Consider the following 26324-nt stretch of genomic DNA (forward strand, 5'->3'; position numbering starts at 1 on the left):
ACCTGCATCAAAACACCCTATTTGCTTATTGTTCATAAATCCACCTAAGTGACTCCTTTTCACTGTAATATAAGTTCACAAAAAAATTGGGAAAATTTAGAAAACTTTGGGGAAAAAATAAAACAAAAAAAAACTATTGTCTGACATTAACACATTGGGGTCTTGGTAGCTTTCTTATTTATAACTATTTATACAACAAAGATATCTGCTCATTATTTGTCAAATTTCAATTTTTTTTCAAATTTGTTTTGACTTATCTATGCTTTATATTTTTAGGTACTTATATCTCTTTACATCTCCCCTTAATATTTTCCATTATTTATACATTATTATAAATGTATACATTATTTATACATTTAGAAAGTTCTACTATTTTCAAAATTCTACTGGCTTAACAAATATTTCTATTTACCTGAGTTTATGAAGCGATATAAGAACACAGACTTTTCCAAATTTCTACCCAATTTTCTAATCTGTATTTACTGACAAAGCATTGCTTTTTCCATCAATTTCTCTAACCCTCCTTATTAAATTCTTATTTGTAGAAGGGTTATTTCAGGGGCAGCTGAAATTTTTCACTAAACGTTCATGTTTCAGTTGTTCTAGCTGCATAACATTTTAGTACCTAACAGTTAATCCTCCCTCACTTTCCTCTTTTTACCTGTTTATTTTTCCAGATGAACTAATGAACTGCTTAAACAATTTGGGGAAGATTTGACATTTTCACATTGTTTTCTCTTCTCAATTGTAAACAGGTCACACTACTATGCACCTTTAAACATTTTTCAAATCTTTGCCACCTTTAAGAAACAATGGGTTTCAAAATGTTACTACTACAATAAACTAGAACTTTCATTAAATTAACTTATGAGGGTACTTCAGAAAGTTTGTGGAAAAACAATTAAAATACGAATCCTGCCATGAACTCTTTGAAGACCCCTCATATATCTCAAGGAAATTAAGCTTTTCTGGCTTTTATGCACCATACTCTTCCCATTACAGCTGATTTGTATAGCTAAGGTAAAAAGTGCTGATCTTCTTCCTATAGTCACAAAGCAGATTCTAATTTCCAGTATGATTTTAGTTGTTTCTCCTGGAGTCAGTTACAAACATTTATTGTTTGCTTTAAGTACTTTCCTTGATATACTCTTTGATGCAATGACACATCAGTTTCATAGAATCATATATGATAGCAATTCTAACCTGGGACGGTCACAAAGCAGATTCTAATTTCCAGTATGATTTTAGTTGTTTCTCCTGGAGTCAGTTACAAACATTTATTGTTTGCTTTAAGTACTTTCCTTTGATGCAATGACACATCAGTTTCATAGAATCATATATGATAGCAATTCTAACCTGGGACTGATGGATGGGCTTCAAGGTATTTGTGAAACTCTGCCTTAAAAGAAAAATTTTATATATGTGCATTTTTTTCTAGGAAGAGGGTCTGTAGTTTTCATTAGATTTTCAAAGAGATATATAACCCACAAACAGTCAAGATGTCAAAGTCTCTGACCAACATAATCTACAGCTCATTATTCTACTACTACAGTTTGAATTATTTTCCTCTAAGTAAATTACTCAAAATTGTTCTTTCTATTTTCATCATCATGTGCCAACTAAGGCTACCTAACTGCACTCAATCCATTCATTTAGCTGCTTCTAAGTCATTACACACAATGGAAAATATAGATCTTTAGAAGTATGCCACAGAATTAAAATGGTTAGAAAACACTGTGCAAATTATAGTATTATGACAGGTCATTTGAACTTATACCTACTTCCTCCATACATATATTGTAAGCTGACTTTCTGATTCCTACATATACTAAAAAGACTATACCTGATATTTAGGCATCTCGGTATACTCCATAGTTGGGTTTCTTACATCATTCTGCTGTTCCTATTTGAGGTAAGAAAATCAGGCAACTATTTTCAAACTTAAAGGCAAATACAGAAAGGAAAAAAAACCCATGTAACCATTACATCTCAATTTGCTTATAATACCCAGTTAAATTCCAAATTAACAATGTCTAGTTAATAGACATTAAAAAACCAAGTTAATCAATTTAGTATAATACTTTAATCAAAATATATGCTATTAATAATACAAATATTAGTATTAATATCATCAAAATACCTTTTATATGTAGGGTAATAAGTAATATGGCCTGACAACAATCAAACAATTAACTTTGGATCACATGAGGAGCAATCATTAACAGAAACTCTTAGAAATAAAAAACTAATTATCACTCAGGAAACACACCATTTTTGCCAGTTGTTTTATGTATTTTAAAACTTATTTAACAAACATTTACTGAGTATCTTGCACTTGAACATTATATACAACTTTTTACTGACAGACTACAGGTTCCTTAAGAGCCAGGGCCATGTTCTAATAAACTTTTGGGCCTGGGAAAACAGTTGAACTCAATAAGTATTTAGTCAATGGAAAACACATAGGGAAATTTTTAAGATGAGAAATGCTAAACAGGTGATTTTTATTTTAGTTCATAAAAAAATGCAAGCTGTTTATACATGTTTTCATGTCCCTCAACTGTTTCTTGTTTTTTTTCAAACTGGATATAGCTTCAAATATTTGGGACCATCATGTTGATGGTCTCCGTTAAAACTATATTTTCACTGGGAAAAAAAAAACGTTTAATTTCAAACTAAACATCAAAATAGTGAAATAAAATCGAATCATGCTGTTATAATAAGGATTTACTTACAGACAGTATTTCTTTTATATTATTTGATGTTTCTTTAAACCTCTGTAAATCCATGCTATCTCTGTGTCCTTTAACAGAAAAAAGACATTGTAATGAAATATTTTTGTTTTCCCTTATCTATTAAAATAATAACATTGTCTATAAAAACAAGTGATTTATGTTGTTTTTCAAGTAGTTTTGATAGCTTTGCACAGCCTCCTTTAGTTTTTCTAGTAAATAATATTGAAAATATTTGGCAAGAAGTTGACAAAGATTAGTTCAGTTTACAGTAACAGCAAAAGTCAAAGGCCTCCGAAAAGAATCCAATACATGATACAAGTGAATAGCCTGAAATTTAAAAGGAAAAAAGGCAACAATCATTTTTACTATTAATAACAAAATATAAAAGCATTATACGGTTGTCACTCAATATCTGTGGGGTATTGGATCCAGGAACCCCCACAGATACCAAAATCCATGGATGCTCAAGTCCTTTATATAAAATGGTGTAGTATTTGCATATAATCTATGCATATCCTCCTATATACTTTAAATCATCTCTAGATTACTTATAATACCTAATACTATGTAAATAATTGTTATACTATATTGTTTATGAAATAATGACAAGAAAAAAAAAGCCTGTACATGTTGATTTTTTGATCTATGATTCACTGAACCCATGGACGTGGAACTCATGGATACGCAAGGCCGACTGTATATATACCACACTAATAATATATTAACCAACAGGTTAAAATGTATTTCAAAAGAATAAGTTTGGATAGATTTTATGTAGGAAAAGTTATGTATTTATAAATCCACAGTGAACTCCACATAGCACGGCAATAGATATCAGCATGTTCAGTACCTGGATAACTTGTCAGGCTGGCCTTAAGGTGGAGATTTTACGTGGGTTTACTAACAGTCTCTGAACAATATCTATGCACATTCCATAACTAGGTAAATCCCTAGGTTGGGAAAGCTAGAACAAGTGTTCTAGCTGAAGGGTACCAAAGACTATGAAAGCTGAATGTACCAAAGTACTCATACAAACAAGCCAAGATGTTTCTTAAGAATTCTTTATTAAATACTTTAATCTTTAATAATCTAACAGGAAATTATCTCCCAAATAGTAGGGACTTAGCTAGTTCTCTGAAGCATTCCCTCTTCACCTATTTCTTCCACATATCATACCGTCACCATTTAAATATGCTTGTCTTCATCTCCATTAAAAATAAACAAGTAAAACACCCTAAACATAAAACTCACAATATTTGTTATTTCTTTCTTCTTGCCCTCACTGCCAAGTTTTTCTAAGAGTTGTCCCCAGTCACTCCCTTTGCATTCTCTCCTTCCATTCACACATTATTTCACTATAATCTGGCTTCTCCCCCATCACTTCCTTGACTGACCCAGTTTTTAATCAAGGTCATTGATGTGTTATCCTTTTCAAAATAAATATTTTTTCTTGTTCTTACCTTATTTAAGCTATCATAGGTGTAAGAATGAATCATTCCTCTTCAAAATGCTCTCCTCTCTGGATATATCAGTGGGTAGACCATAAAAACTTATTTTTCAAGTAGACACCTGCATTTCCCTGTTGTCCTAAAGTACTTTGTAGTATACCCTTTCACTCTCAAAAGTGTCCTTGTTTGGATAATGAATTGTATGGTCACCCATTTATAAGGCACTCTCTTTTCCAGTTGTTTCTAACCCCCCTGCACCTTCCTATCATTCCCCAAGTACCTAACGCTAATTAATCACTCACGTTCTTTCAACAGGAGTTAATCAAATTCAATTGAAGATACTCAAATTCAAAATACAGTGCCCAAATAAGTTTTCCATATAATTGTTTATTATAGTAAATTGCACCAAAGAAGTATGTGCCAATATAACTCTTACAGCCCAACTCAACCTATTTTCCCCACTTCTGATTCCATTTAAAAATTTTAGTACTAAACTCTATGAAAAGATAGTCCACTTGTCACACAGTACATGTTTTTATTAATTATTTTTCTTTCTAAGATGATGATTTTTATTTCTACGGTGAAAAGTAATATTGATATGCAAATATCAGTTTGCCAAACTTACCTATAAATGCTCCAAATTCTATATTATCTCCGGATTCTGCAGCTTTAGAGCAAACAGTTTCTTGATCTTTGGTTACAGTTTCCAAGTGGCTTTTGCAACTTGGCTGGGATGGTGTACTAACAAAAAATTTGGTTGGTGGGGATGATAGATGTGGTATGCTATTTGACGAACTGCCTAATTTTTGATTTTTACTAAATATTTTTAAGATTTCTATCCCATGTAGTCTCTGTCGCAGTTCTGGAGGAGAAACAGCACTTGGGAATAAGGCACCACAAGAGGAACCAGCCTCTGGAAAATGGAATTCTTTTCTCTGGGGTATTGCAGGTAAATCTTGACCAAATGTGTTACACTGGGAATCTTTTTCATCTTTCATAAAAATATTACAGAGAAAAGGATTATTACTTTCAAGGTCACCTTGAGGAAGAGAGGAGCTAACTGTATTTACAACACTGTGCTTTTTCCATACAGAAGGTCGCATAGGACCATCATCAATAAGGTTTTGAGCCAAATGTTTGGAAATGCTCAATTCTCGTGTGATTTCATTGTGAACTTTGCTAGCTTCTGAAGCTTTCTGGGCAGTGAGTGTTTTTAATGTATCTACAGTCAGGGCTGAGAGATCTTGCAAATGGCCAATTTGAGAATCTAATGACTGTAATGATCTTTTTATGTAGTTGACACGATCTCCAACTTCTTTAATCTGAATGCACATCTGTTCCACTCTGTAGGGGAGAAACAGACTTTTTACAAATGTTACAAATTAATGTAGAAATTCTTTTTGTAGTGTCAATGAAAATGATGGAGATATTTTACATACACTCAAATAAGTAAGATATAAAATAAGGTATGGTTACGTATTTATACAAGGCATACCTTATGTTTTAGGAGATCCAGTGCTAATCTTATCATAACAAAATGCAAGATTTCAAAAACTGTTTCTGTTTGAGAGGCTATTTATTCCAATTTACCCACATCAAAGTAACACAAAAAAATGTGTATACAGCTACGTATTCATATAGCATTACCATTACTGTAACTGCACAAATACCATATGCTTCCAGAATGTAGCAAAGCCAACAGAAAGAAAACAAATGCTTTAAGATAATGAGGATAGTTTTACTTTTCTCCCCCCCTACACCAAACGTTAACCCTCAAAGAACATTAACTCTTCTCTATCCTGTCACTGAAGTCAAGAAATAACAGAGACTGACTTAGTGACTTATATGAAGTATTAGAAGTAAAGAACTGAACAATCTTCCCAATATATAATATAAAACTATAAGTAAACTTATTTGTTTGACAAAATAAATTGAACATAATCATGTATTAAAGACATAACTAACAGAACCCATTGTGACAGTCATTCAATTAAAAAGAGCTTCTGAACCTTTCAAAAGTGACACGAATTCTCTCTTCACTCCCAGAATGGAATTTGTCATCTTTTTCATTAAAATACATCTCGACACACTGCTCTTCAAAATCATGAAGTTTCTTTTGATCTTCTTCTGTTAAGAAAAGTTCTAAGCGAGGAAAAAGAAAAAAACAAAACAAAACAAAAAACAATGAAGAACCATAAAGGTATCAAACTTTAGCTCATGAGTCCTGTGAATTATTCAGGGTTCATAAGACTAATATCCACCATATGCCTTTTTTCTGTGCTTTGAAAGCACAGTAAACAAGTATCTTTTTTTTTCTTGATTCACAGTGTGGCGTCAGCAGAATAGTTTCAGGTACTTCCTCCTCTTCTAATTTCCCTTCTCTATAAACACCCCTCCCCTATCCATCTTATACTTTGCCCTCACATATCCAGTCAGAGGAATTTAAAAATTAATTTGGCAGAACAGAAACCCACTGTAAAATTTAAGCACAATTTGTTTTTGTCATTGCTTTCTTTTTTTGGCAGCAGCTGGCTGGTATAGGGATCTGAACCCTCGACTGTGGTGTTATTAACACCATGCTCTAACCAACTGAGCTAATCAACCAGCCCCTTAAGCACAATTTGACATGGTGGTTAGTCTCATGCGTAAACAGAATGTACCAAAATTGTTATTATTTACAGAGTAGCAAAAATGGTTTGTAGAATAGTAAAACTGTTATGATTTACATTACCATTTTAACAAAAACAAACTGAAATGCCATCCTCAAAAAGAAGTTTTATACTAAATCCACTTTTATACATAACATACTGCACTTAAAAATTCCTTTACATTTAGGCAACTTAACAAAAGCCTTTACAATATCATTAACCAAGTCTTCTGCATAAAATCAATACACACCCTTCAGTGTAATATTGAGAAGTGATAAAATGAAAACATATGCCTTAATATATTCTACATACTTGGTCCATCAGAAGTTTTATCTTTCTTTCTTCTTTTACATATGCAGCAAAACAGAGAAACTATATGGCTAAGAACGATAAGTGGAGGAGGCAAAACTGGTTTCTCGTGATAAGCCATAATAAAGTGATAACGTTGGTACTTCCATACAATATTGGAAATTGCCTTCACTTGCAAATACACATTGCTAGAATAACAAAGAATAAAAATAAAATAAACTCAGCTAATCATATCTTAAAGTTTTAAATACCAAAGATTTTACTATAATTCTGCACTAAATAAAGATTCGAAACAGTGCTCTCATTAACAAGAATAAGAGGCAGATGAGAAACTGGAAGAATACATGCAAAAAGTATAAGGCAAAAGGCTGATACTGCTGAGGACCTTAACCACAACCTCCCAGAAAAATAGGCAGAAAAAATGATTTTCAGATTTTAAAAACTGTATATAAATGGCTAAAACACATTTGCAACAACATGGATGGACCTAGAGAGAATTTTATTAAGTGAAACAAGTCAGGCCCAGAAAGAGAAATATCACATGTTCTCACTTATTTGTGGGAGCTCAAAATAAATAAATACACAAAAAACCGGGGGTGGGGTGGGGGAGGGAAGACAACACAACAATTACAGTTCCTTGAAGTTGATGTGACAAGCGAACAGATAGGACATTGTTGGGAGGGAGGGGGGAGAGGGAGGAGGGAAAAAAATAAATAAAATAAATAAATAAATAAATGGCTAAAACATAAGAAAATATTTAATCTTAGTAGTAATCAAATAAGTAGTAATCAAATAGTTCAAATAAAAACAAGATCCTTTTATATACTATCAAATTGACAACCATTAAAAAAATAACACCCAGTGTCGGCAGGGATCTGGGGACATAGGCCTATCTGGACTTAAATGAAAAAGACCTAAAATACGTATACTGAACAAGTCTACTTTTAGGAAAACATTTTAAGGAAATACTTAAGTATTGTTCAAAGATTTAACCATAATGTGGTGTTTGGGGGCAAAAAACTACAAACAATCTAATAAAGCAATATAACATATTGACTTGAAAAATTATGGTCTATATGATGAAGTATCAGGTAGCCATTAAGAATAGATCGCAGAGGAATAGTTAACTGATTTGGGATAATGTTCAGAATATTTTGCTTAGTTAAAAAGAAAAAAAAACAGTATATAAAATACAAGAATATTAGTTTTGAAAATAAAAAGTGGCTTATAAATAATTATAAGAAAATGATAAAAAGATGTACACCAAAATATTAAGGGTGAGACTACTGATGAATTTTCCATTTGCTTGTTTTTAATATTGAATGTATATACCTTGGCCACCTAGGAAAAATCACAGATAAAGACTAAATCTATAAAAGAACTGCATGTTGAAAGATAATAAAGCTTAAAATTAAAACTCATTTGATTTGAAAAAGCATGTTTTCTTATTTATAATTTCAGTTAGTTTTAGTAGTTGAAGCCTCAATAAAATTTTCAGATTTAAAATTCTGTACATTTCCTTCAAAATGAGTAGAACTGTATATTAAATGATGTCATAATAAGCAATTGAATAAAATTCTTACTTGAAAAATGCAATAAGAAGATTAACCATAATGATATACTGTACAAAGAGGTAGACTGCTTGAAGAAATGGAGTCAACCACGTCCCAGGACCACAGATTTCAGTGATAGTGGAATCATTTGCACACACTTTAGAAAGAAAAAAAATTTAAATATAGTTAATTCATCAGTAACTGCTATTAATCAGTGTTTAATGCTTGCTTATTTTACTCAAAGGAAGTTTTGACTATGTACAAATCTGTTCTACAGATTCCAGCAAAACAGAGGGAGAGAACATACCTAGGGATACAAAGTGGAGTGAAGAAAGGGGGATGGGAAGGGAGGTCGGAGATAATTGGGGGGATAATTAGGGTGATAATTGCGTGGGGGACACAGGGTATAATCACAATTTGTGGTAATGGGCATGCTGCCAGTATGGATCTGGCCATCACATCTTAGGCATGAGTGGTGACAATTTGCTCTGTACCCCATGAATATTCATAGCCAATAAAAAAACCAAAAAAACAGATTCCAGCAAAAGCCTCTGGGCAGGCAGCCACAGGAACTCTAGCTTAAAAGTACTCTAATACAGAAGGATTTTGTGAGGGTTGGAGGTGCTATCCATCCTAACACTCTATGCCAATAAAAAAACCAAAAAAACAGATTCCAGCAAAAGCCTCTGGGCAGGCAGCCACAGGAACTCTAGCTTAGAAGTACTCTAATACAGAAGGATTTTGTGAGGGTTGGAGGTGCTATCCATCCTAACACTCTATTTCAAACAAGGAAGTATACTTAGGTGGTTGTATTTACCCTTCAAGGCTGGATTTAGCTGGAGGAGCACTAAGGAGGGTAAAATTCCTGGATTCAGCCACTCTATAACATTTCTGTAAGAAAAATGTCTGAAACTTAAGGAGTATGATAGACTTACAGTAAACCCTGTAAATTTACAAACATAAAAATTACTGAGTTTATCTTGTGTCCCAAATGAGGATAAAGGAGTAGCTAAAGTGCTTCTCAAATACATAGTGATTAGATTTGAATTCCTTGCTTTTCATTACCCTCACAGGGAATGTTTCTGAAGCCAGAACATAGCTGAATTCCAACAAGGAAGGGAAGAACTTTAATACCCACCCCAGAGTTACAAAGAATAAAGAAAAACTAATTTAGGTAGGGCGAGGATTAGAATTAAATAATCATGAATTAGTGACAAGTTCTATATAAATATTTATAGTATACTTGGCACTTGGTGTTAGTAATAGTTTTAAAATATATACGTCATTGAAATTCTCATAATGGCTATATTACTTTAAATGGTTTTATAGGCAAATTGATGGTAAGGTCCTGCCACTCAAACAATTTTATGAATCTATTTCCATTCTATTCTGATTAGTTTGGAGAAGCAAATACCCAAGAAAGAGAATGCAGGAAACTAAAAAACTATACCCAATGCTTTATTAACAACTCTACAACTAGAGCCACATCACTAGAAAAGTAGTAGGAAATGATATTGATCAGGAAGCTATTAAACACAAAATCTGACCAGGTTGGTAAAACCTCACTATTTTAACCACTGTCTGAGAACAACTAATGACCACAATCTTCTCCCTAGACAGCCAGCCACCTAATCACCCATAAATAGCTGGGGAGGAAGCAACACAGGTATGGGGAGAGGGTCGAGTGAAGGAAAAAGAAGATAGAGTGAATGAGAGAGAACAAATAAAGATTCCATAACTCAGATATAAAGGCCAGTAAAGAATATCCCTAAAAGCTGACAGCATCACCTATGTTCACGAATTATCTAGCCACATTCTCTAGGATAATATAGGAGTCAGAATGTGAATAGTAACAAAATTGTGTAACAGACTTAATGTTCTCTTTAAGAATGGGGTTGCACACTTGACTAAAAAAAAAAAATGGAGTTGAACAGGTGGGTGATTATCTCATTTATTAGCTCATCCATAGAATGTACTTACAAATTTTGATAGAAACCTTGAAAATCTGTCAACCTTTGTAAAACTCAACACACTGTAAACTCTTCAAGATTCATGCAAGATCATTATTTTTGTCATTAACATTGTGCTTGACTCCTCAATATCCAATCCACCCTCACTGGTTTAAGCTAATTATACTAATCCATCCCACTTGCCTGTAACAGTATTAGAAGTGGGCAGGCTGAAGCCAACTTGAGCTAATGAAAAGAGAGGTTCAAAAGGGGATTCTGTGAAAGGCACTTTTTCCTCTAACGAGAACCACAGATAAACAATGTCTATTTCCTCCAGTTGTTAGTGACAGTTTTATAACAATAAAGAGAATCAGACACCATGACTACAGAGAAGTGAGATGAAAAAAAGCAAGGGTCCTTAGCTATGAATTAACCAAACCTAAAGACCAGTCTACCTCTGATCTTTCTGTTACGTGAGCTAATAAATGTCCTCATTGTACAAGCCAGCTTAGGCCAGATTTCTATTACTTGTAGCTGAAAAAAATTCTAAAATACTTTTTTTTCAATCAATTTTTATATTTCTTCTGGGGTTAACTAATGCATTGTTGGGGGCTTACGTTGGTAACAGTTTGACTTCTGAAAATACGCAATATTACTATAATGTAAACATAAAACAAAATAACCAAAAAGTAAATTTGTAAACATAAATCCTTACCATCAATTTCATATGCATAGACTTCACCAAAAATCATCCAGTATGGCTGAAAAACTATATCTTTAGCAAGAGTCCAAGATGGTGCTTCATGAGGATAAAGTATTGCCTTTCTGGGAACACCAAAACTAAGTAATACAAGAGCCATAATCACTACAATGTAGAACATATTGGCCACCTGTTAAAAAATAAACACTATTAAAATACAAGAGAACTTAAACACTATGACAAAATTTCACATTAAAAAAATGTTTTTAATGTTCTAATATATAGTTTTTGAGTTTCTTTTTATTCCTAATAATAGCATTCAGGGAAATTCCATCACTATGTAAACCTTAACATCAAGGAGATTATGTAAAAAAATGATCTGGGAAGCTAGGTAAGTCACAAGCATCTTTATCTATATAATGAACTGGTATCATTGGTTCAAACTGGAGTTTGCCTATCTTGGGGGTTCACGAAGATTTTCAGAAATAAACACATGGGCAGATTTAGAAATCAATTTTCATAACTGCCCTTTCCTAAAGCTTCTTTGTTCTTATAATGGAGGTTCAGTCTCTCTTTTCCACCTCGTCTTTCCACCTCCACTTTACAAAAAGAAGGCATACTTCCCACCTTCCTGAACTTTACCATGGTGCTTTTTCCTGGGATGTGAAAACCTCCCAGGAGCCAAACAAAACAGCAAACTGAATTATCAGTATAGTACGGGTGTTGAAAAAGTGATACCAATGCTTGAGTAACATATTTTTACAAGTCAGGTAGTTTGCAATTCTTTAATTTTAACAAAATTAAAAGAGCCTAATTGAGCTATAACATAATAAACATTTGAAAAATAACTTTTGTTAATCATGTTAAATCACAATGTGAATTCTGACATCATTACACAGAAATTCAAAGAATTAGGTAAAATGCTGTAATAAAATGTTAATTCCTATCTACTTACATACGTATACAAGTCTTAGCTTTACATCTAAAAAAGTGAATGCTTTCTCACTCTAGCAATATGTAATATTCATCCATGAATAATAATCTAACTGGAAAAAGCCACATGCAGCTCAAGAGACTACATTGACAATAAATTTGTTCTTTAATCTACTATGAACTAATAATAATTGTAATGATAAATCAATCTAAAAGAAATTATTATGACATTTTCATATTTTTTAAAATGAATATGTAGTGAAAGGAGAAATGGATGGCAGGAATGTAAACGACAGAGAGTAGACAATCAGTCTAGTTTGGATGGAGTAATTTTATTGGGGCATGAGATTAGAAAGAAAAGTTGTGTAGAGAGTTTAAAGTCTTAAAATATCAATTCAAATGAAGAACTTAGACTTGATCCTTCACCTTTAAAATTTTATTACATGGGCCAGTAAATTTCCTTTTTTTAATTTAGAGTTGGGTCCTTGCGGCTTGCAAGGTCCTAATACTTTCCAAGATTGTTTTCTTATTTGTAGAATGGTCAACTTATGCCCTCATTGTGCATTTGAGAGAATTACTGAATGTGTTTTTGAAAAACTAAATCTAGGGATAAAAGATTTTAAAAGGCAAAAAATTCATCAAAACATTCATGCCATTTGATATACTATGGAATCTAAATATTCATCTGTGAAGAAAAAGCCCAAGTCACATATTCAAAACAAAACCCAAACCTCTACCAAAGCAAATGAAATTTATTCAAGATCTACGGCTGATGATTCAGACATCTCTGGATTTCATACCTGTTCACATAAAGCCTATTTGACAACCTTCCTTACACTTGATCTAAATTTAATTAGTAATATTTGAATATTCTGTTTGCTCATATCTAAAATGAGGATTCCTATCTTGAATGTATAATGTAGATGAATGAGTGGTAGAAGTTTACCATTTACCATGTAATTTTCATTAGACTGATCTCTATATAAAGATATAAAATGTGAGAAAGGTTTCTTCCTTTTTATCTTTTTTATCTTCAGTCTTTTTAAAGCTGTTTCCTCTGGTCAGAAATTCCCTACTCAGGAAAAATCCTTTTTACTAAACTCTTTTGAAATGCTATATGCTTTGTGAAAGAAAGCCTTCATAACAGAACTGGCTACCAGCTCTTCCGTCTTCACAAAACAGTTTATCATATTTTTCAATAGCTATTTATTTGTTCACATCCTCTTGAATATTTGATTGTGAATTCCATGAGTATGTGGCCCATGTCTTATTCATCTTTGAAGCCCCAGGTTAGTATGACTCTTAGCATATAACAGATACACAAAAAGAAAAGAATGTTAGAATTAGGATGTTAACCACTACAAAAGTTTTGAAGGGTGTGTAAAAGGAAGATGGCACTAGGGGAAAACAACTATGATGAGATAAATGACTGGTTGATGAGGGTGGTTCTAAAGAAAATCACAGATAAAGAAAATCAAATATATATTCAAGTTCTCCGTAACAGGGATGCGACAGCGGACGGGAATGTTGTGAGTAGGTCAGAGGATAGATTCAGATGAAAATCCAGATAGCTCTACTTTCCCTTGGCTCCCTCTACTTTTCCCATCTCCATCCTTTATTATGGCTGTTCATGTCTGTACTTCTTGCCATCTCCCATTTATATTACCATTAAATTGACTTGATACCACTAAGTCACTCAATAATCTGTCAAGCAATGACAGCTGAAGTACCTTCTTGCTAAAGAAGTTAAACTAAACCCAATTCTTCAAAAAAACCTTACCCCCCCTATTTTTCCTGGAAATACGATAAGAATGCTAAAATGGATGAATAATGAATACTTCTTTGATTTGACAAATAGGAAATCAGTAATCCTCAACTGAGGGAAAGGAGACAAATTCTCCTGGAGGGATAATAAGTAATGTGGAAAAGCAAATTAAACAATAATATTTTATATCTAGAAAACATAAAAATCTTATTTTCATGTCACAAAGACGATCTTGTGAGCTAATGGGGTTACTCATAAAATTAGAGGTAATTTAAAAGACCGTGATTTTCCACGATTAAGGGAATTTCAGAAACTCTAGGAGTAGATTTTTAAATTAATTAAAATAGGTCAGATATTTAAAAAGAATTGAGAAACGGCACATATTTTATAAGGCCATTTTGGTAAAACCATTATATATTTACTCCTATGAAGTCTGACACAAATAAACATGTATTCACACATATGTGTTAAAGAATGAAAGGATATATATCAAACTGTTAATAGTTGATGTCTCTGGATGGTGGTTTGTATTTGCTAAAATTTTCTACGATCAATAGTACTTTTAGAATAAGAAAGAAAAAGTTACTTTCACAAAAGTAATAGCTCTATATGAATTTTGCCTTTTTCACCACTGAAAACCAAAATCAATTCATGGCAGGAGTAGGCCCAATATGTTTTAGATTTTTCAGTTCAGTGTATTAAAAACCCACACATTAAATTTGACATCTAGATTAAAAAACAAAAAAAACCTGACTGTTGAATTAGCCTACGAGAAAGAACAAAATATTGGGCATATTATATTAAGAAAACATTAGGCATTCTGGATGTAACTTTGAAAAACAGCCTGATCAGGAAAGAGTTACTTAAAGACATAAAACATAGATAGTATTTATTTAGCTAGCATTATCTTGCAAAGAACATTAATAATGGAACAAGATGGGTGTAGGAGGTAGGGCTGAGCATGGGAAGCTCTTGTGGGACTTTTTCAGACTATCCCCACTGGTTGAAAATCATAATGAACAATCTGACTAGTTGCTTTCAACAGCCATACAATGAAAAGTCACTCCAAATTATAAATGTCAACACTTCTTCCTCTTAAGGAAAAGAAAAAACAAATTTGGAAGGAAAACTTCAATGATTTCCCTATATTTTTATTCTCTAAAAAGTTCAGACTGCCCATTTTGCAATGTCCCATATAACTCAGCTACACCATGTTTATCCAGTTTGACCGCCAACTTAGCACTCCTTATAAAAGAAACTCCAGTCAGATTGTGCCATTTTACTCACATTTATATTGAGCTTTCAAAGAATATCCCACTGCTTTTAAAAAAAGCCTCCGCTGAGTGATCTCTTTCCATGAATCCCTACACCCCCTACTCATTAATTTAATCAATAAACTATACTGTTAGATAAAATCTCATATGATTTCCTAAAATATTTTATGTTTTGAGGACAGGTTCCTCAAGCTAGAATATAAGATTATAAAACATAACTACAAGATTGGTAAAGTCAAAAAAGAAATGTGGTTTCAAGTTCAGAGGCAACACCCTATTGCTTACTGCATTGTCTTGCAGAGCATTGAAGAATAACCATTAAAAACTACTTGGTGGGGCCGGCCCGTGGCTCACTCGGTAGAGTGCGGTGCTGATAACACCAAGGCCCCGGGTTCGGATCCCACATAGGGATGGCCGGTTTGCTCACTGGCTGAGCGTGGTGCTGACAACACCAAGTCAAGGGTTAAGATCCCCTTACCGGTCATCTTTTAAAAATAAATAAATAAACAAACAAACAAACAAACAAACAAACAAATAAATAAATAAATAAATAAATAAATAAAAACTACTTGGTGAGCAATTAAAATTTTTCTAAGGATATAAAAATAAAAGGAAAAAAATCTTGAGAACAATTATAATTTTTTAAGGATATAAAAATAAGAGAAAAAATCTCAAACAAACAAACAAACAAACAAACAAATAAATAAATAAATAAATAAATAAATAAAAACTACTTGGTGAACAATTAAAATTTTTCTAAGGATATAAAAATAAGAGGAAAAAAATCTTGAGAACAATTATAATTTTTTAAGGATATAAAAATAAGAGGAAAAAAATCTTGAGAACAATTATAATTTTTTAAGGATATAAAAATAAGAGAAAAAATCTTAAGAATAAAACAATCAAAAGAGAGTGAATGTTCAGCATTTTTATCTTGTTTTTCCTACTTGTAATGATTTTATCCATACGACCAACAAATACTAACTAAGGAGAACCTAGTAGGTATCAAGCTCTGTGATAAGTACTGGAGATATGAAGGCGACCAAAATTAGACAAGGTTCCTTCCTCTCCAAGGAGTTTATAGTCTACAGAAGATAAATAATATAATTAGAATGTAGTTTAAAATATAGTTAGACACAGAGATAAATATACTGAAGGGAAGGACATGGGTACCAGAAGGGTATATATCAAATAAAACTGATCTAGCTAAAAGGGACCCAAAAAAAGCTTCCCTGAAAAAAAATCATGTTGGAGCTAAGATCTGAAGGATAAACTTTGTTTAATTAGTCAAAATAGCTAAGGGTATGAGTGTAGATGAGGGTGATCATTCTAAGCAAAAGGAAGAACATAAGCTATGGTACTCTAGTAGGGCTATGTTAAAGATAATTTAAAAGGCCTGTGTAACTACAGCATAAGTAAAAGTTCAAGAATGATATAAGATGAAGTTAAAAGGAAAGCAAGCAAGATGATATTATCAGAAGAAACAAGGTAAAGCGTACAAAGGATCTCTCTGTATTAATTCTTATAACTGTATGTGAAACCATAATTATCTCAAAATTAAAAGTTAAAAAAAAAAAAGAAGGAAAGGAAAGCAACAGTCAAACTTGGCAAGGCTTGTGGGTTTCATTAAGTATACTAATCTTCTGGAGCAACGCAAAACCACTAAAAATTTTTTTAGGATGGGAAGTGACATATTCAGATTTGCATTTTGAAATAATTGTTCTAACTATAATGTAGATTGAAGATAGGCCAGAGTGACTGTGAGAAAACGGGTTATTGGACTACTTCAGGTAACAGATAATGGTGAATTAGATTAGGATTGTAGCAATGAAGAAGAAAATAAATATATAGATTGGAGCTAACAAGTTTGTATTTTTTCATTCAGATGCCAAATAGCCCTCCCTAGCAAGCGGCATTTAAAAATTAAAACATTTTAAGACAACACAAACAGAATATGGTTTTCCTCACCATATCCCATCAAATATTTCTCCTCAAAAGTTAATAAAATATCCTTGAGGAATGGTAGACTTGGAGTATGAGGGAAATAAACAGGAAGTAACAGACATTAACTGGTTCAAGTATTATAACTTTGTTAATAACACGTTTTTATGGCTTTTAAGAAAAAATATCAATAAACCCATAAATTTTAACAGACACCTCTCAACTTACCATTTTTCCAATCATCATTACATAAGGTCCTGCCTGTTGATTTACAGCTAGAAAATCTAGCAAACGCACATACCAAAATATTATGTTAAGACAGTAAATTAATCTTCCAGCCACAAAAACATGATTATCATATGCATTCTCAAAGTTCCATTTTGTTCCAAATCTTAGTCCAAATCCAATGAAGAAAGTAATTATGGCAATTGTATCACTGATATTGAAGTAATCACTGAACCACACTTTAATCTTCTGGTTTATTTTCCCAGCTTCAGACATAAAGATCTAAAGGTTCAACAAGAACAAAAAAGGTTTAATCAATTTCTTATTAAAACACAGCATTCAATTATAACATCACAGCAGAATTTTAGATATGTTTTAATGTTTCAAAATGCTTTCATATATTATCTTAGCATTTGATGATGTATTTGATCACCAAAATAGTAAGATAGCAGAGACAGACAGTCCTTATAAATAAAGGACCAGGAGCTGGCTGGTTAGCTCAGTTGGTTAGAGTGTGGTGCTGATAACACCAAGGTCCAGGGTTCAATCCCTGTATTGGCCCCCTGCCACTAACCAAAAAAAAAAAAAAAAACACACACACACACACATTTATTTATTTATTTATTTATTTACATACGTGCGCACACACAGAGACATATATATGTTGTATATATAAAATGACCTGCCCAACCAAGCTGAAAATCTTAGATTACAACATGGTTCTCTGGACCTGGAATATGAAATATTTTTTAAAAGTTGTTTAATTTCAAATTGAAGCAACACTTGGATATCCTGGTAGTATACTATCTTCTTAAGTAGCTGTAACTTACTTAAAACATATATATCTTCTCTTAAATGTAAGAATTTAAAAAACACCTTTTGGGAGGAATTGTAATACATTCACAGCTTCAAAATCATAGTGTATCATAAATACTGAAAAGTCTCCCTTTTGCTCTTCTCCCTTAGCCAATTAATTACCCTTCCCACTAGAGGCAACCACTATTATTACTATCTCATGAATCCTTGAAGAAGTTTTATACATATATATACTTCAAAAAATGCTTCGCAACTTGCTTTTGTCATTTAACAGCTTAATTTTCATCAACATATGGACCATAGCACTCAGAGAAATTTAAAGAGCAAAGTAAGTTATTGAATATAATAAATTACTATGGTATATAAGCGGGAGAGAAGTATAATCCCTTCTAATTATTTTTGCAATTTCGTATATTCTCTAAATGTAAAGCAGAGACATGAAATAATCAAAAGTATTTATGCAAGTGTGTTATAAAACCACATCTACATAGCTACTAGTTTGAATAGAAAGTGTAAAAATTTGGGCTGAGCCCGTGGTGCACTCGGGAGAGTGCGGCGCTGGGAGCGCAGTAGCGCTCCCGGCACAGGTTCGGATCCTATATAGGGATGACCGGTGCACTCACAGCACTCACTGGCTGAGCGCGGTGCAGCCGGTCTCAAAAAGGACAAAAAAAAAAAAAAAAAGAAAGTGTAAAAATTTATTTAAGGAGAAAACTTTTTTTCCCAAAATCAAAATGTTAGAAAATTTACAATTTAAACTAAAAACTGAAGGATACAGGGATATAAATCTAAATAACAATTCAGTGGGCAACATAGTACATTTTAGTGAGCAGTGCAATGAGAGCAGAATAAAAAATCCATTTATAATTTACCTACCTAACTGGCCATATGTGTATTTAATACTTTTTTTTTTTCTTTTTTCTTTTTTTTTTTTTTACTGACCGGTAACAGAATCGCAACCCTCGGTGTCGCGCCCGTACTGGGGACTGGCAACGGGATTGCAACCCTCGGTGTTGCGCCCGCACCATGCTCAGCCAGTGAGCGGGAACCGGTCTCCACATGGGATCCAAACCCTCAGCGGGAGCGCCACCGTGCTCCCAAGTGGCGCACTCTCTAGTGCGCCACCGGGCCGGCCCATATTTAATACTTTTTGAAGAGTAATAGAGAGCATAAATATGAATGGAGAGGAAATAAGACAAAAAAAAAAAATCTAGGCTATGTTTCTGAGACACATCATTGTGTTTGTAATGGTGACAAAGTAAACAGCATACTCACTGATCTCGTCTACTGCCATTACTTTTAGAACAACAAAAATAAACATGTTCTAGACTTCTATAATGTCATCACCCACTGAAGTTATGAATAATATATACACATACCCACGTACACACCTGCAGTGGATTGAATGGCCTAAAGTCATTGATGCTTAATTCCCATTGTAACTGTTGAGAGTGGGGAATCCTATTACGGTAATTGAAAGTGGGCCCTGGAAGAGGTGATTAGACTGTGAGGACCATGGCATACCAAATTGTATAATGGTGGTCATGGACATGGTTCTGAGGGTTTTAAATGGAGAGCACATGAGGAGCTATCTCTCTCTGCTCCACTACTCTCCTATGTGAGACCCCTGAGTCGCTGTCACCATCAACAAAGCCTTCACCAGATGTGTTCCCTGAACTCCAGACTTCCCAGCCTCCAAAACTATAAGCAATAAATTTCATTTTCTTTAGCAATTACCCAGTTCTGGGTATTTTGTTATAAGCAACAGAAATGGACTAATACAGAAAATTGGTACCAGAGAAGTGGGGTGTTGCTTATAATAAATACTTGAAACTGTGGAAGCAGCTTTGGTGCTGGGTATTGAGGAGAGGCTGGAAGAATCTGAAGGAGCAGGCTAGAAAAAGCCTAGTTGCTGGTAGGAGTTTAGAAGACAAGAAAACCAGGGCAGGTTTGGAACATTTTAGAGACTGGTTAAATGGTGCTGACCAGAATGCTTATGAAACCCAAAACAAAACAAAACAAAAAATCCTCCATACATACTATAAGTTACTGGTAGTAAAATTAAAGACGTACCTCACGGACTTTCTCAATGGCATAGGTAAAAATATAAGCAATAACAATCCATTCTTGAACTGAAGGTAATCGTTCCATTTGTACAAGAACCACAAATGTATAAAGCATCAGAAATCCTAAATATGCCAACTAATAAAAAAGAAGTAACAGTTACATAAATAAAATTGGCTATAAAATAAAACATTTTATTATGGACATTTTCAAGCATATACAAAAATAGACACTAAATGAATCTCTGAATTATCCCCTAGCCTCAATCATTAAAAGTTTTAGAAGGGGCCGGCCCGGTGGCGCACTGGATAAGTGCGCCGCTTGGGAAGCACGGTGGCGCTCCCGCCCGAGGGTTCGGATCCCACGTACAGACCGGTTCCCGCTCACTGGCTGAGCGAGGCGCGGGAGCAGCACCGAGGGTTGCAATCCCGTTGCCGGTTCCCCGGTCCGGTACGGGGGCAACACTGAGGGTTGCAATCCGTTGCCGGACACGGAAAAAGATAAAAGACAAAAAAAAAAAAAAAGTTTTAGAAGTAGCTCTTCTTCCGTGTAGACACTGCATTATCAAAGTATAAATCGTCCCCAGAGTATAAATGTGTTGTTCTAAAACTTTGTCAATCTTTTAGAACTTTCCATAGAAACAATTTTATAATATCAGGTTTATGTTCTCAGCATAGTCCACACAATTCTGTTCAACATATATTAAACCTAGAGTATCATAGTGTATTAAAATTACTGTAGAACGTTACTACCATGATCATCAAGGAACATATACTTTCTGCCTCCTCCCCCAACCAAATAGTATTCCTAGTTAAAGACACTGGTATTTTCCTAGCTCCCAATCACTAAAGTTGAATCTCAAGAAATGGAAATGGACGTGAATAGGAGTTACCCTAGATAAGGGAATAGCCCCCCTTTGATACTCTTAACAAAAAAGGTTATAGGGAGGTGATAAGGTCTATGCATAACATCTGAAAGTTCATTTCATTTCAGAGGGAAAACTCACACTCATTGATACTTAAAAAATTATGGCCATTTTCATTAGTGAGGACAGAATTTGGGGATTAGATCAGATAATTGAGATTTGTGCTTTTTTTTTTTTTCCTTTTTGTCTTTTTTCGTGTCTGGCAACGGACCGCAACCCTCAGTGTCGCGCCCGTACCGGACCGGGACTGGCAACGGGATAGCAACCCTCGTGCTGCGCCCGCCCCTCGCTCAGCCAGTGAGCGGGAACCGGTCTGTATGTGGGATCCGAACCCTCTGCAGGAGCGCCACCGCGCTCCCAAGCGGCGCACTGTAGCAGTGCGCCACCGGGCCAGCCCCAGATAATTGAGATTTGTAATTTCAACACACGAACAGGAAGGAACAAGAAATTTTCACACTGAGAAGTAAGGAAATACAACAAATTAGTCTCAGGTTAATGGGTAAGAAAGCAATGGCTGAAGAAACAAAATCTCAAATGTTCATCTGAGCACAAAACTATTTGTATACTTTGGCCAACTGAAAAAAATTCCTAATATTGATAAAAATGAAAAAAACAACAACAAAATAAAAAACACCTTAAGAGTTTTTCTAGGAAGGGAAGTAAAACCTCATCCTCTCAGCCCCTGTTTAAAAGTAGGGGCTAATCTCATGTGTCTTCAGGTGAGTCCATCCCTAGGGAGAGTGATGTTAGCAAAATAGCCAACTGCTAAGTTCCTAGCGCTGCCCCCCGTGCAACAAAACCCACCAAAACAATGAATAAATAACTACATCTCAATGAAAATAACAGGTGAGTCCACAACTCTATGGACATATGCTCTTTAAAATGCTGGTAAAATCCATTTTTCCATAAAACAAGAGAAAGAAAAGCCTATTATGTGGCAGGTAGTCAAGCATACACTCTAATAAGAGAAATAAGCCACTGATAAATAAAACCATATGAATGATCTGGATTGCTCTTTATCATCATCAATTAACACTGAAAACAGGTTTATGTCTAAACTTTTTTGTATTATCTGTAAAATCCTAAAGCACAAAGAAATTATAATTACATATCAGAGTTTCTTTCAGTTAATCTTTCACCATTATTTCTAATAGATGATTAGTATTTGTTACTCACTCACAAATGCCAATGGTTACGAAACATTAACAAATTTTAAGTTCCAATTAGAACCAAAATTTGTTAGTGTTATTCTAGATGTTGGCAATTTGGATGAAACTAAGCCAAACTTCTTGCTATTTTAAATGGGAAATGCCTTTTCAGTGATCCAAGTTACAACAAGATTAGTATGTACTCTAGATCAAAGGTCCCTTAAGGCCTATTTTTTAAAAACATAATGCTCATAGAATTTAAAAACATACCGTGTTAAACCAGAATTTTACAATTGGTGCATGATAAAAGGCATAAAACTTTCGTGTAATTGGAAGCTTTTTTGATTTTATCTGTATCTCCATTTCATTCTTTCCTTCATTACTGTCCAAAATCCTTACTTCTTTAAATAATTCCTAAAATTAAAAAAAGAAGTCTAAGGTACACTTATTTACAACAAACTTATATTTATTTTAAAATTTTTTCTTACCATGGGGATCTCTTCCATTATGTTTTGAAAGTTGTTTTCACTATCTTCCATTGTCATCTGATGAGCGTCTTGAGATTGTGGGATATGGGACATTTCAGCCTTAGTTTTGTATTCTAGCATTAATATGGCAGGTGGAACTAGAATGCTTAATATGACCTACAATTTTTAGAAACATATAAGTTTGCAATGACCTTTGAGAATATAATAAAAACAATAAAAAGTTATTAAATATCTTATGATTATTAGCCATTTTGCCCCTAGCCTTGTAGGGAAAAGACAAAAAAATTCATTTTTTACTTACACATTGTACTTAAAGAGGCCCAGGTTGAATTGTTTTAAGGAATAACAAAACGTGAGTATTTAATAATGTCAGTATAGTCTAGATTCAATAATTATTATAGACTTGTTCAGAAAACGTATTTTTGTTTAAATAAAATTCAAGCCTTATGAAGGTTCTATGTGCTTAATTTTATCCTAAATCTCTTTGCAAGTGTTCCATGTCATAACATGATTACTCAGCTTGTGCCTCTATAAACAAAAAGGTTTGTTTCTAAAAATTTATGTATTACTTGCAAATACTAAAGCAGAAAGAAATTATAATTGTATAACCGGGGTTCTGTTGGTTATTCTTTCAGACCATTATTTTTAGTAGATGATTAGTATTTGTTATCCACTAACAAAGGCCTATGGTTAAACTACTTGCCTGACTTTGGCCTTCTATATTTCTGTACCTTATTTTAAAAGATATAAGAGAATAAAAAGAGAAGTTTAAAGCAATCTCTGTCACTATGACAAAACTGACAAAGCCAGCCATTTAACTGAAATTCTTAACCTTAAAAACCGGGCATATTAATAAACTTAGCCATAAGTATAAACTGGGTACGTGGATATATATATACTTATCCAACATATTTCAAGTAACTTAAAAGTAACAGATTATTAAGTCAGTAGATAGGTCCTGAATTTTAGAATTTGGGAATTATCCTTTCATAAAGCAGTAACTCTTTTTTCATGGCTGCTCAAGGCTGTAAACTCCAATATTCCCAATCTGTTGCCCTCATACTTCTGACTCAGAAAGTAGCAACAATCATTATACACACCTGAGGAGAACTCAAGAGTAAAGAATAGGAAGGGAAGAGTGCCCATTATGCCACTGGGATGAAATGCCAACCAACCCTTCTTCACCCCCCCTTAGTAACCCCCACAGTCACCCTCACAAATCAAAGCATTTTACTATACATTAGGATAATTCTCCTGTTTTTAAAAATCTAATCACATACTTTATATCAAATTATTTCCAAGCTATACCTTGTACCATGAATTTTTCCTCATATTCAGCCTTCCCATCCACATATCAGATAATAGCATTTGTGTACAGGTATGGGCTACAAAAGGTCTAAGTCTTGAAGAAACTGCTAACTTTAGGCAGGTTGAATTACTCCAGTTTTTCAGTTCATAAGTGAGCAATTTCATAGCCATGGTTTCATCTTGCCTGAAGGATTGTTCTAGTAATTCAACTGCCAGTTGACCGAAATCACTATAAAAAGATAAAATCCAAAATATACTCAGATTAACAAATTGCAGTTTTAAACCACTATTCTTAAATTCATTCATAACACTTTCTAGTTTTTAATATTTTCACACACACACAGTATTGTAAGGCATTAGAATCATAGTAGCTGTATTTTTTCAAACATTTATATGGAAATCACAAAATATTAAAATATGTCACATTAAGTAAAAGACTGAGCACTTTCTCCTGGTCCTAGAAATAAATTATAGTCTCACAGGAAACCAAAACTAACAATATTGTAATGCTCTGTTGAAAAAAGTCTTACATAGTATTTCAAACATAGAAAAGGGTTGGTACCCAGTAGGGAGGAAGAAAAGTGTGACTAGGGGCTAACCTAAATCATGAGAAACATCTGAATCTTGAATCCCCACTAACATAAGATACCTGTTTGAGTTGTTTTCAGTAATAGCTGTTACTCTCTTCCAAAGACAGCCCATTTGAGAGGGAAGAGAGGGAAGGTCTTAGTATCTATTAGAAAGCTTCCTACAAACTACCTTTCCAGCTTAATGTTCTAATACTCCCCTAAGTAAATTGTAAACTTTTATGACTATTTTATTCTTCTATATATGTAGTTTCAACATTTGAAATGCCCTCCTAGTTGAATTCAGTCTATTTCCTTAGAACACAGCTCAAACCTCACTTTCTTCCTTTCCTTACCACTCCAAATGGAACTTTTCCTAATCTAATTGCTACCATGTGCAATTATCAATCTGACTTCTGGCCTTTCTTCTTTCTTACTGAAATATTTGACTCTTGAGTTGCAAACAATGTAATAATAACCTCTTCCACATCAGAGGCAGAAAAGTTTCTTTTTGAATTTTAAATAATACCTAGTACATTTTAAAAACAGTTTTCTCTTAATTGTACCAATAAAATTATACATATATATTCCTATTAAGTGCATGGCACTATATAACAGCCACTTAAACACTGTCTATTTTGTATTTTTTTTTTTCCTTTTTGTCTTTTTTCGTGTCCGGCAACAGATCGCAACCCTCAGTGTCGCACCTGCACCGGACCGGGACCGGCAACGGGATCGCAACCCTCGGTGCTGCGCCCACACCTCGCTCAGCCAGTGAGCGAGAACCGGTCTGTATGTGGGATCTGAACCCTCGGCAGGAGTGCCACCGCGCTCCCAAGCGGCGCACTGTAGCAGTGCGCCACCGGGCCAGCCCTACTTTGTATTTTTAAAATGTTTCTCAAAGGATAAAATATAACTTACTTGGAATACTGTTTCAGTTCTTCTGAAGTATCATCTACCAGGTCACTCTGCTTTGCTTCGTATGCCATTGAACGATAAATCTTACAGGCGACTAGTGCTTTAGCCATTGATTCTTCACCATGCTGCCATAAAAAACGGGCCATAACCTGCCTCTTCATAAGGCAAGCCCAAATTAACAGTTCATTGAGTGGATAAGGAAAGCGCTTGGTCTCTGGGTCATCAATATCTACAATTTCATCTTTGGTTCTTTTCTTCTTTCCTTCTTCCACAGCTGTATCAATCTTCAAAGGAAAATATATATTATAAGGGTCATTATAACAAGGCCACATGACATTCGTGTTAGTGAAAACTTTTATAAAATATCCTTTATATTCTTCAACATCTTCAACTATCCTCACTGTTCTTTGACATCATATAACTGCACATAACAGTATAAATTCTAGAAACTTGATTTTTATTATAGCTCATAATTCTTTTTTTTTAAATGCTATTTCAGGGCCGGCCCGGTGGCGCACTGCTACAGTGCGCCGCTTGGGAGCGCGGCGGCACTCCTGCCGAGGGTTCAGATCCCACATACAGACCGGTTCTCGCTCACTGGCTGAGCGAGG

The 26324-nt window shown here is 34.0% G+C and overlaps 1 protein-coding gene and 1 non-coding gene across 2 annotated transcripts in view; one reads left to right on the top strand and one right to left on the bottom strand.

Moving 5' to 3' along the window:
• Nucleotides 1-26324, bottom strand: part of TRPM7 (transient receptor potential cation channel, subfamily M, member 7) — a 118326-nt gene that overhangs the window by 26076 nt on the left and 65926 nt on the right. The window contains exons 14-26 of the mRNA XM_008566921.1: nucleotides 25717-25997; nucleotides 24230-24458; nucleotides 22922-23077; nucleotides 22704-22847; nucleotides 20370-20498; nucleotides 17484-17762; nucleotides 11358-11532; nucleotides 8724-8850; nucleotides 7144-7328; nucleotides 6193-6325; nucleotides 4809-5527; nucleotides 2736-2803; nucleotides 1844-1903 (exon numbers count right to left, since the gene is read on the bottom strand). Of these exons, the coding sequence (XP_008565143.1) occupies nucleotides 1844-1903; nucleotides 2736-2803; nucleotides 4809-5527; nucleotides 6193-6325; nucleotides 7144-7328; nucleotides 8724-8850; nucleotides 11358-11532; nucleotides 17484-17762; nucleotides 20370-20498; nucleotides 22704-22847; nucleotides 22922-23077; nucleotides 24230-24458; nucleotides 25717-25997 (2685 nt within the window). The remainder of the gene's footprint in view (nucleotides 1-1843; nucleotides 1904-2735; nucleotides 2804-4808; nucleotides 5528-6192; nucleotides 6326-7143; nucleotides 7329-8723; nucleotides 8851-11357; nucleotides 11533-17483; nucleotides 17763-20369; nucleotides 20499-22703; nucleotides 22848-22921; nucleotides 23078-24229; nucleotides 24459-25716; nucleotides 25998-26324) is intronic.
• On the top strand, nucleotides 17969-18042 carry TRNAI-GAU. The gene has a single exon. It is a non-coding gene; the product is annotated as a tRNA-Ile (tRNA).

The sequence above is a fragment of the Galeopterus variegatus genome, unplaced genomic scaffold (assembly GCF_000696425.1).
Source record: "Galeopterus variegatus unplaced genomic scaffold, G_variegatus-3.0.2 Scaffold276, whole genome shotgun sequence".
NCBI classification, from domain to species: Eukaryota; Metazoa; Chordata; class Mammalia; order Dermoptera; family Cynocephalidae; genus Galeopterus; species Galeopterus variegatus.